Source organism: Colius striatus, chromosome 12, assembly GCF_028858725.1.
Source record: "Colius striatus isolate bColStr4 chromosome 12, bColStr4.1.hap1, whole genome shotgun sequence".
NCBI classification, from domain to species: domain Eukaryota; kingdom Metazoa; phylum Chordata; class Aves; order Coliiformes; family Coliidae; genus Colius; species Colius striatus.
Window position 1 is genome coordinate 24365385 of NC_084770.1, and position 11494 is coordinate 24376878.

The 11494-nt window shown below is 55.2% G+C and overlaps 1 protein-coding gene across 1 annotated transcript; it reads left to right on the top strand.

The window, feature by feature from the left end:
• Positions 1 to 135: 135 nt before the first annotated feature.
• On the top strand, positions 136 to 11058 carry ING5 (inhibitor of growth family member 5). Its single transcript, XM_062005781.1, has 8 exons — positions 136 to 240; positions 669 to 740; positions 1938 to 2104; positions 4385 to 4496; positions 5784 to 5877; positions 6731 to 6866; positions 7020 to 7081; positions 7903 to 11058. Exons 1-8 carry the CDS (start codon positions 204 to 206, stop codon positions 7943 to 7945), a joined length of 723 nt encoding a protein of 240 aa, XP_061861765.1. The 5' UTR covers positions 136 to 203; the 3' UTR covers positions 7946 to 11058.
• Positions 11059 to 11494: the final 436 nt, after the last annotated feature.

Below are 11494 nucleotides of genomic sequence, written 5' to 3' on the forward strand. Positions count from 1 at the left end.
CGCAGCCAATCCGCGCCGCCGGCAGCCGGCCACGGCGGGAAGGCAGGCCACGCCCCGCCTGCCCCGCCCCCTCATGAATATGCATGAGTCGCGGGCGCGCTGGCCAATGGGCGCGGGGCGCGGCGCGCACGGGCTGAGGCGGCGGCCGCGGCGCTCGTCATGCGGGGCCGGCCGGCGGCGGGAAGCGGCGCGCGGGCCGCAACATGGCGACCGCCATGTACCTGGAGCACTACCTGGACAGTGAGCGCGGGGCGCGGCGGGGCGAGCGGGGACGGGACGGGGCGAGGCGGGACGGGGCGAGGCGGGGAGCGGGGCCGGGCCGGGGGGGGGGAGCGCGGCGCGGGAGCGGGGCGGCGGCGGCGGCGGCAATTAGAGCTGCGCCACGGGCTGCGCGCGGGGGGGGGAGGGAGGGGGTGGCGTCCCGCGTCATCGGGCCGCGCCGCGTGACGTCATCGCCGTGCGCCGCGCAACGGCACCGCGGCGCCATGGCCGCTCCCGCCGCGCCCCCGGGCCCCGGCCCGGGCCCGCTTAGGCGGCTGCCGGGCCCGTGGCGGCCGTTGTGCGCGGCCGCCCGCTCCCTTGGCGTGACCGCAACCCCGGCGTCTCCCCGCGGCCCTGGCCCCGCCGGGAGGGAGACCCCGAGGCATCCCCTGGCCGTCGCGTTGCAGGTATCGAGAACCTGCCCTGCGAGCTGCAGAGGAACTTCCAGCTGATGCGGGAGCTGGACCAGAGGACTGAAGGTGCGTTCGGGGGACGGGCCCGGCGGCTCTGCCTGGGGCCTCGAACACAGGCCGGGGCTGGGGTTGTGTCGGGGCTGGCCTTGGTGCGTTTGCTTCTACGGCTTTGAGGTCTATTGTGTGAGAAGCCGGACACGTGTATTGGCTGCCCGCTGTCACAGGGGTCTCAGGTGATATTGTAGCTGTGTCCGGGATGCCTTGAGGGGATGCAAATAACCCAGCCAGAGCCAGACAGGAAACCTGAGCACTCTGCAGAGTGATTAGCTGAGACAAAGACTCCCATAGAAGGCCCCTGCATGGGAAACTGCTGTGTAAATGTGGTAGTTCCGGGGAAAAGCCTGTGTTTGTGTCAGTGCATATGTGTGTGATGGGGCAATGGAAGCTGTGACCTGTGTGTCACAGGGCATGCACAGTAGGGGGAGGATCCAATCCCCTGTGCATGCACCTCCTGCTCTTTGAGACTCTGCCTTCTAAAGCTTACACAGGGTTAGAGGGGTCTTTAAAGTACCAGGTCATGCAGTAACATCTCCTCTGCTGCTCTGCCTTTCCTCAGCCCAGTCCTGTGCAGCACTTGATCCTTTCCTGGGAGAGCCACAGCTCCTAGGGCTGCCTGGTTTTGGCAGCAGTTGTGTGTTGACACCGTGGCTGCTGTCCCCACCAGCCCCACGGGTGACCTTAGTGCTTTCTTCCTGTCTGCTGAGTTCCAGTTTACTGTGTGTCTTGCAAGACCAGGCTTTTGGGGTTTCTTGTTCCTCTTTAGAGGTTTGTGTTGGTGTCTACTTGCAGGTTAATGCTTTTTGGCCTTAACTGTCAGAACAGCCCACTCAGGGATCTGATGCAGTGTGCAGCACATGCAGTGGTCTGCCTGAAGTTTGTGAGCCCGTGGGCTCCGTTTCTGTTCTTAGCTGTCAGCCCCTCCCCTGAATTAAGTCCAAAACACTTGAGAAATCAGGATCACACAGCAGCTGTGGCAGGGGGAACACCTTTAGCTTCATCTTCTTTGTAAGGGATCAGAATAAGTCCAAAAACTGTTGGGAGAGGTCTTGTAAGGAGCAAAAAGAGGAGAATCAAGAAGAATTTGAGGGTTGGACTAGATGATGTCTAAAGGTCCCTTCCAAGCCCTACCATTGTATGACTCTGTGAATCAAGATGCTTGCTTTGGGGGACAGGTTCCTCACGTGTGCCTGCCTTGGCTCTCAGATAAGAAGGCAGAGATCGACAGCCTGGCCGCAGAGTACATCGAGTCGGTGAGGAACATGCTGCCTGCAGAGAGAGTGGAACACCTCAAGAAGATCCAGAGTGCCTACAGCAAATGCAAAGAGTACAGCGATGACAAGGTGCAGCTGGCCATGCAGACCTACGAGATGGTGAGAGCACAGCCAGGGGAGCAGGGGGGAGGCTGGAACTGGGCTGCTGGGGCAGCTGGGAGGCACTTCCACAGCACCCCCTTTTCCCTGACATAGCCATGGGTTTGCTTCAGATGATTAGTCCTCAAGCTTACTTTTCCTGCTCTTGCTGTCCCCTGGAAGCCTCCTCCTGTTGCAGCAGGTTTTGTGTCAAGTGGCTTTCTCTTCTGGTGAAGCCTTCATGACTTTATCCTGCATGGCCAGCAGTTCCCCTCTGCTCTGTAACAACGCCAGCACATTTTCCTCAGTCCCTACTCCCAGCAGCTCCCCTTTCACCCAATAATTTCTTTAGGGCTGCTCTCAGTCAGAAGCAAAGTCAGCTTCAATACTCTCCTGGGGAGAAATGGAAGGAAATCTGCTCAAGTACTTTGATTGGGGCTTGGAAAGTGGGGCCATCAGCTCCACTCTTCTGGTTGTATACTGGACACCAGCCTTTCCTCAGTGGGCCTGTTGGGAAAAAGCTTCTTTCTTAAGATGCAGCTTTCCACTTTCTTCTGCCCCTGCTCCTGTGTCTGTTCAGCTGTCTTGTGAGCAATTCTTGTCTCTGTGTGTTGTATCCCCTTTGACTTGTACTCGGGGTGTTAGGAGCAGCCTCTGCAGGTGCTTTGGGTTCTGCTGCATCTGCAGTGGGTTTTGTTACCATCAACTGCTGCAGAAAAAGAAACCCTTTCCCAGGAGCTGAAAAGTGCCCTAGATAACTGATTAGAGGACTGGGTATTGCAGCAACACAACTTGTGGGTGGTGGCTTAAAATAGCTTTGCTCCCTCTCTGTTGTGTCAGCCAGGGTAGGACAGGGGATGTGCTTAACGTGTGGGGCCTTGGCATTGGAGACAGCACAAACCCGGGTTTACCAGTCAGTTGCTTTGGCTGGTGTGCCACAATACCTGAGAAGCCCCCCAGTGACCTGCTCAGCCTGTTTCATGGAGTTGGTCAGTGTCTTTTGAACAGTAAAGGGAGAAAGCAATTCTTTTTAACACCTTTTGTCGTCTTGTTTTGTTCTGCAAACCCTTGGCCTGAGCTGCTTCCACCCTCTCTGATGCCACCTCCCTTCTCCTTCCTTTCTCCTGGTCTGAAGAAGTCATAGGATCATTTGGTTGGATAAGACCTTTTAAGCCCATTGAGTCCAGGCCCTGCCCTCCCAGTGCCAAGCCCACCACTAACCCCTGGCCCTCAGCATGACACCAAGTGCTGCTCACAGGACAGAGGTGCCTCTCAGAGACAGAAGGATGTGTGTGGCAGGCTTTGGGGATCACTGTGATTTGCAGGTGTTTTACAGGACTAAAGACTCATTCCTCTGCTGTGTTTGGCAGGTTTGTGATGAGGTTGTCCCTCATCAAACTCTCATGGTGTGCTCTGCAGCTGCAGGGTGTCTGTGCAGGCACAAGGACCTGTCTGGCTCTCTGAGGCTTGGTTTCTACCTGCCACTTGCTCCCTGTCTTCCTGCTTTTGCACAGAGGAGCAGTTGTGGCAGAAGGCCTGTGGCTGAACCGCCACCTTGCCGGTCTCGGGCCAGCTGAGATCAGGGTGATGTGCTGAAACACACCAAAACCCTCAGGATTGCTGACTGGGGAGCAGTGCCATGACAAGTGCTGCCCTGCTCTATGCAAGCCCCCAGCTTATAGTCAGAGTTACATAATACCTGTTTTTGCTTTTACACCCTGCAGACCTTCAGGCTTTGTCTGTGTTCCGCTCACGCTGATGCTTCTCACGCTCACAACCAGGCATTCTCTAACATTACCTCACCAGCCATCAGTCTCACACTGAAGGCTGGGTTACATTTTTTGCCAGTTACCAGTTCTTTATTGCCACACACCCTCCCCAGACATTCATACTCCTGTCCTTGGGCCTACCAGCTTCTCAGTTGATCAGTTACATTTGTGCCAGCTCCTGACACCATGTTTTCGGCCTCCTTTGTGCTGGATGTGACTTAACCCAGGTTGCAGCCACATCTCAGTGTGCACAGATGCTCTAGACATCAATTCTTCAGTGATTAAAATCTTCCAGCACCTCTCTTGATCTGTCTGGGTCCTCTTGCTTTTGCCCATTGGCTTTGTTCTCTCCGCCTTCCCTCCCTGTGTGTGCAACCTTTCCCTTCCCCCTGCCCCCCAGCAGCCCTGCCTCCTGCTGATAAGTGCCAGGCTGTTGGCCCTTCCCCTTGTGCCCTGGGCAGCTGTGTGAGTGCAGCTGGTGTCTGCCCTGCTGTGCAGGTGGATAACAGCTGGTGTCTCCCCTGCTGTGCAGGTGGATAAGCACATCCGGCGGCTGGACGCGGACCTGGCGCGCTTCGAGGCGGATCTGAAGGACAAGCTGGAGGGCAGCGACTTCGAAACCCCCACGTCTCGCAGCCTCAAAAGTGAGTGAGTCTGAGGTGGTGGCAGCCTCTTCCAGCACTGAGCAGAGAGGCTCACACAGAAAGCGAGCTCTTCTCCCTGGAGGAGGAAAAGCAGCGTGCCAGAGTGTCCTGCTCTGCTCCCTCAGGTATTCGCTGTGGTCTCATGGGCACTAAACAGATGGAAGAAAATCCAGTGCTGGGATCTAAGTTACTGACCCTACTTGCCAGATCACCCTGAGGTGGCACACAGTCACTGCTTGTAAGGAGGTTCTGGCCAGGGGGAACCTAACTGGAGAAGAAGAGGCTGAGGGGAGACGTGAGCAGTCTTTGCAGCTACTTGACAGGAGGCTGGAGTTAGGTGGGGATCGGTCTCTTCTCAGCAGTGAATGACAGGACAGGAGGAAATGACCTCAAATTGCCCCAGGGGAGGTTGAGGTTGGAGCTGAGGCAGAACTGTTTCCCTGAGAGGGGTGCCAGCCCCTGTGCCAGGCTGCCCAGGGAGCTGGGGGAGTGCCCAGCCCTGGAGGGATCCCAAAGCCGTGGAGCTGAGGTGCTGAGGGCTGTGGGTCAGTGGTGGGCTGGGCAGGGCTGGGACTGCAGCAGCTTCAAGGACTTTAACAACCCCAATGATTCTGTGATTCCATGACAGTGCTGAGCTGATGCACTTACAGCTCTTGAGTGTAACAGTCTTAGTTTCAGTCTTGATCTGTTTCTCAAGTGAGTTCTAAGCTCTTTTAGGGAGAGGAGCTTTGCCTGTTTTCCTGCTTGTACCAGAATGTGAATACTAACCTTGCTGAGGGCAATGGGAACAGTCAGGGGTTGAAGGCAAGTGCCAGTTTGTGTTGTGTGCACTAGGAATCAGGTATGGTCACGGTGCAGAGCATGGTTTGCAGCAGCACAGCTTTATGCCTTTCAGCTGAGAAAGGGGTAAGATTAGGCAGGTGGAGAGAATAGTTACATCAGTTCTTGAGTAACCAGTTAACTGGCTGAGTGTTAAACCATGCACTGAGGTGGATGGCAGCGTGTCTGACTGGCCATGATGCTGCTTGTGGCTGGTGCAAGGATTCAGGCTGACACTGAGCTACAAAGGATTCAGTTGCCACATGTGCCAGTGCAGGAGTTTGGTGCCCAGTCACACCACGTGCCAGAACTTGGCATCTTTGTGGCATGAAAATGTATTTGGGAGTGACCATTTGTACTCAATTGTGGAAAAAGGGTTTCCAAACAACACATTGCGTGGGGAGAAGAACATCTGGGGATGGCTTCTGGTGCTGTGGGTGGAACCACGGGCTTTGTTTTCCTTTACAGAGGGACGAAGTCAGAAGGACAAAAGAGGCTCTCGGGGTCGAGGCAGGAGAACGTCTGAAGAGGACACACCAAAGAAAAAGAAGCTGAAAGGAGGGTAAGGCACACCCAGTCCTGCTCTGGTGACTTTGGCTTGACACTTGGTGAATGTTCTGCAAGCTCACATTACCCTATTTATGACTCTGGATCGTGAGCCACGTTGGTGTCCTGCTTAGGACAAGTCACCTTTGTGACCCAGCTCCTTGGTTGACACGTGGGAACTGGGGCATGGCTGGAATGCCCTCTGACTGGAAGGGCAAGATGGGAGAGAACAGCTTTGGTTTTTGTCATGGAGCTATTTTAAACTGGTGCTGGTGGTCTTGGTTGTGAAAAGAAACACTGGAGAAAAATGGAAGTGGTGTTGTTCTGGAAGCCTTAGGGAGTCTGGGGAGCTGTTTTCAGAGAGCTGTGCCCTAGGTAGGCTTGGGTGATCTGAGTTGGTTTTGTGAAGCAAGGAGGAGAGCCTGTCCCCTCCCAGGGATGTGATTTATATTGAAGGGGCTCTGTTAATTCTCATATGTTCAGCTGGCTAAAAGTAGTTTCCATTGATGCTTACTGACACATCAGCTGGATGCATTCCTGTCAGAGCAAGGGGCTTCCCTCATCCCTGGCAGCAAGAAAAGGACGGGTACTAAAAGCCCCGTGCCCACCAGCAGAGGTGATCTGTGTCTGGATTCTGTCACTGTAGTGCTGGCACCTGCAAATCATTCCCTTGATCCTTGGTAGCCAAGGCCCTGTTCTGTGTGTGATCAAACCTGGCACGTGGCTGTGGGCCCTGGCTGGTGTGGGATGGTGGTGTGGGGCCAGTGTGCTCGAGGGAACGCGCTCTGAAGAACAGGTTTTGCCACGTGGGGATTTAGATCTTAGGAACAGCAGCTGAAAGGTGGTTTTGTCCCCACTCTGGTCCACAGGTCAGAGTTTGCTGATGCCATCCTGTCAGTGCATCCCTCTGATGTCCTGGACATGCCAGTGGACCCCAACGAGCCCACCTATTGCCTGTGCCACCAGGTGTCCTACGGGGAGATGATCGGCTGCGACAACCCTGACGTAAGCCTGGGCTGTGGGTTCAGTCTTGGCTGCAGCACAGCACTGTGACACCTGAGAGGGGTGGGGAGGGATGGACCTGCTCAAGATGAGGTTGTGCAAAACGAGAGTAACCCTTGTGAAACCCTCTGTGGGTTTGTCCTTTCTCTTTTGCAGTGCCCAATTGAATGGTTCCACTTTGCTTGTGTGGACCTCACCACCAAACCAAAAGGGAAATGGTGAGTGTGACAGCTATTCCTCAACAAAAAACACAGTCAGAGTGAAAACCCTGTTGGGAGCCTTCCTGACAGAGGAGCTGTGCTGTTGCTGTCAGAGGGTGTGTGTCCTCTGTGGCTTAGGGTTGCCTTTGTGTGAAGATAGAAGGTACAAGGGAAACCTTCTTCCTAACATCTGCTCCCACAGGTGTCTTAGGTCCTGGTGGGAGCAAAACAAGCCCCCAGGCAGGTGGAAATGGTGTGACAGCCAGAGCAGGCTTCCCTGAGAGGCTTATGGAGAGGTGTGTGTGTTGCATCTTGGCTTTGCTGCGTGTCACATGGTTTGTGGCTGTGGTTACAATTGAACAGAGGGATGTTCTGGAAGCAAAGCTTGAAGACTGCCCTGTGCTTGGCTGATGTTTGTTTACTGTGGGCTTGGTCTGTAAGTTTATGGGCAGCTCTCACCTAATTAACAAGATTCCTGCTGGAAACAGCCACCCAGGGAAGTGCAGTGCAGTCACCAGAAGGAGGGAGGAGTTGGAGGAACCTCCCTCTTTCCTTCTGCCTCTACAGGCAAACCTGGATTAACTTGTAGGTGGATGAACTAAGGTGAAGCACAGCAGTGAGGGGCCAGTGGGCCCTGGGAGGCCTCCTGGTGCAGGCACCTCTTGGTACAGCTCCTTTCCTTCTTGCCCAGGGGGGAAATGCCATGAAAATTACTGCAGTTACCTAAATTGCCTTTTTAGAGACCACCCTCCCAGTCATTTGCTCCCAAATAGAAGAGTCCTTGGGCTACCTGTCCTTCACTTCAGGAACTAATTACCACTTCTTTTTTTCCCCTCTAGGTTTTGTCCTCGTTGTATTCAGGAAAGAAAGAAAAAGAAGTAGAGGGGAATGCATCCTGTGAGGCAAGAAGAGTTTAATATATTCCTGCATTCATGTTGCAATATGATCTTTGATTTTTTGTTGCTGGTGTTTTGTTTGTACCCTGCCCTCCTTCCCTCTCTGGTGTGAGGTTCAGTGTCCACTGGCCAGTTGTAATTGCTGTTCTGTTGTAAGGAAATGACTTTGGGGGTCCCAAATCCCTTTGCCACGGGGCTTTTGGTGATGCCACACTTGCACAGCACTGCAGTGGGTGTTGCTGTGAGAGACTGGGGCAGGCAGTGGCTGTGGTCTCTGCTGCTTTGTGGGAGTCTGTGACACTGTGAGGCACTGCAGGAGAGGGAAACACCCGCTGCTTCTGCCAAATAGCTTGGGCCTGGAGCCTGCTGTGGCAGAGGAGAAGGGATTTTCTTTGATGGGGCCTGCTTGAAAGAGGCAGGCTCCATTGTCTGTGTGTGAATTCCACTTGTGGTGTGAGTTTGTAGAACAGGAGAGCTGCTTAAATGCTTTCCAGCACCTTTCCTCAAAGCCAAGCACCTGCTCCTGTCAGACAGGGGGGAGTTGGGAGAGAGGTGTGCTCACAGCTTCTCTCCTGGGGAATGTCTTCTGTCTGCCTTTGCACTGCCTTTGTTTCACCTGTTCTTGCCCCCATTCATGTGAACCTTAACAGAAACCAAACGTTGGGCTTTTCACCTCCTTCTAAGAAGGGTTTGTCTCTTCTGGGGAGAGAAGTTGTGCCTGTCCCAGAGCTGTGCTGCAGTGCTGCTCAGTGACAGGGACACGGCCAGGGCAGGTTGCCTTTTCTGGCCCTCCTGTTCCTCTGAAGTACATTACTGTGAGGGTGATGAAAGCTGCAGTGTTCTTCTGGAGACAGGTGTGATTTATTGCTGGAATAAGATGAAGGCCTGAGTGTTTGTGTTTGCCTGTGTTGCAGCAGGGTAAATGAGGAAGACAAGCTTGAGGGGAAGGCTCTGTGGGATGATGACTGGAGGGCAGCCCGCTGGGGCTCTGAGGAGGAGCCCTGCTGGTGCAGAAAGCCATGCAGCAGGAATGTCCTACAATGGCTTGTCTTGTTTTATTTCAATGGGGACACATTTGCATGTTCTTGACTTCTTTAAGCTGCCTTTCAGACTGTGAATGTGAATCCTTGCTGTCACAACAGAGAGGGGTGCTGCAGGGGAAGGGAGAGAGGGAAAGCAGGAGCAGCAAAACAAAAGTCTTTCAGTTTTCCTCCTTCCTCTTGGAGTGGAAGTGGAAGTTGAGGCAAGAGCAGAGAGGCTCTTGTCTTCTCTCTCCCTTTTATCATGGGCTTACAGTAAAAAGTGTGATGGGGAAAGGGGTTTCTGCTGGTGGAGGGGAGAAAAAAGCCTCCAACAGACCCTGTCCGTGCAGCAGCAGGGCTGGGGGTTCCTTCCCCCCCGGGGTTCCCCCCACAGTGTTCTGGGCTTTGCTGGCTGTTGCTGCAGCTCAGTGCAGAGCTGTGTGCTGCTTTACACACCCCTGTGCAGCAGCTCTGGGTGAGGGCTGCTGGAAGGCCATTCAGAAGCATACAGATAAGCTTTAGCTCTGCCCTACAAGCAGTCTGCAGAGACAGTACACAAGAGGAAAATAAACCCACCTCTAGTCTGATTTTGGCACCTGTTTCCAAAAGAAAAAAGGGACCTTTTCTCCCCCCTCACTGTTTTACTGACCCTTTTCCTTGTGTTTTGCAATGAGGGAAAGTACAAAACAGCTCTTGCCAGTTTCCCTTCCCTACTTTGGGCTTTGTAGTCGCTGCAGGTACTTCGAGAGTGGCCTGGAAGGAGCCTCTTGGTGCCCAGACAGCTCTTCTGTGAAAGTTTTGATTTCATTGCATTTGCTGTGGGTGGAAAAAACCCCAAACCCAGACCTGCCTCCAAAGTCCTGTCATTCAAAGTGTGGGGCCGTGTGTGCCTTCACTCTGCTGCATCTCTCCACAGGGGTGTGTGAGGCTCCCAGGCTCAGCCCTGGGGCTGGGGCTGTTTGTTGCTGTTGGAGAGGGGCCCTGAGAGCGGGCAGCAGAGCAGCAGCAGCTCCCTGAAGGGAAGGAGAATGAGCACAGCCATGCAGCCCTTGGCTCAGACACACAGTCACCCTCTTCTTTCTGCCTCTCTTCTGGAGAACACAGTGAATTGTGATACCTCATGAGCAGCCTGTGGTGCAGTGAGCAGGGAGTGGGACTGTCCCTCATTGCCAGGGCTGCTGCTGCTCCTCTGTTGTCCCCTTCCATCCAGTGCTGTTGTTTGTCACTTCTCTGTTTGAGCTAAGGCTTTATGAGTAGTGGTATTACCATAGCTTGATTCAAATCAAGTGCTTGATCCCCAGACTCCCCCTGCAGCCTCTCTACTGGGGGTGAGTGTGGGGTGACCCCCCTCAGCTTGGGGCAGGACAGCAGAGCGTCAGCCAGCGCTGCTGGGGGCTCACAACAGCAGGCACTCTGCGTTTCCACCAGCAAAGGAGAGGGAGAAATAAGCTCTAGCAGTAACTGTGAGCCCTCAGAGGGGACCCTGCACAGGCTGGGTCCAGCCTGCCCCTTTTCCCTGTGACGTTACGTCTCGAATGTGTCGGAACATCCCCCGTAAGGTACCAGCAATAATCCGTCCCGCGCGGGGCACAGCCGTGGGGGCTCCCACGGGCTCAGGAGCGTCTCTTGGCCGCCTGCACTCGGCTCCAGAGATGGTTTTTTAAACTCCTTTTAGACAGAAATACCAGCAGCCTTCATTTCTGCCTCCAAAGGGATCGAAACCCTTCTCCTGAATGTTGAATGTACCGTGGTAAATCTGCTTCTGTGGAGAAGGGAGACCGAGACTGTGAGACAGCTCAAGGAATGTTCTGCTGAAGGTTGTCCAAAGGCCCCCTGGGCTTCAGCTTTGGGCTTCAGCTTCAGCACAGCTCAGCCAAAGGGGAGGCAAAGTGACTTTAACCCCCTTGTCCTTATCTTGGAAAGGAATTCCGCCCGTGTTCCCTTTCTACGTGGCAGAGTGTAAATCTTTGTATTGAAAACAAAGGACTGTAAAGCTACCAAATGTACAGCTGTATTTTTGGATCACGGAATAGAGAATGGATATATTGTTATAAATAAAGTATTTTTGGGAACAGAGGCACGTGAGAAGCGTGTTGTGAGGCACTGCTGCCTGTGCTGGGGCGGGGGAGGTCGTGCCCTGGCTGTGGGCAGCCTGTGGTGCTGACAGGCAGGGGGAACGGGGGCTGACACGCGTGGGGCTCGGGGGCTGACGTGTGGGGATCGGGTGCCGACGCGTGGGGCTCGGGGGCTGACACGCGTGGGCCGCGGGCGGGCGCTAGGACCCAGGCGGCTGCGCGGGGCGGGCGCTGGGGCTGCGGTGGCCTCCGGGCCGCAAGGCGGCGCTGTGAGCGGGACGGGCCTCGGGCTCTGTCGCCGCCGGTAGCCGGCCGGGCCCGCGCTTCGCTCAGTGCCCGCGGGGCGCCTGAGGCCCCGAGTCCCGGCGGGGCCGCAGCGGGCGGCGGGGCCGGGGCAGGTAACCGCGGCTCGGCGCGGCTCGGCTCGGCTCGGCGCGG

Bases quoted from the DNA above. Each gene is read 5' to 3' on its own strand.
- ING5 (XM_062005781.1), top strand. From the start codon at position 204: ATGGCGACCGCCATGTACCTGGAGCACTACCTGGACA. The intron at 2,105-4,384 runs GTGAGAGCACAG...CCTGCTGTGCAG, and splicing joins CCATGCAGACCTACGAGATG to GTGGATAAGCACATCCGGCG. The intron at 6,867-7,019 runs GTAAGCCTGGGC...TCTCTTTTGCAG, and splicing joins TCGGCTGCGACAACCCTGAC to TGCCCAATTGAATGGTTCCA.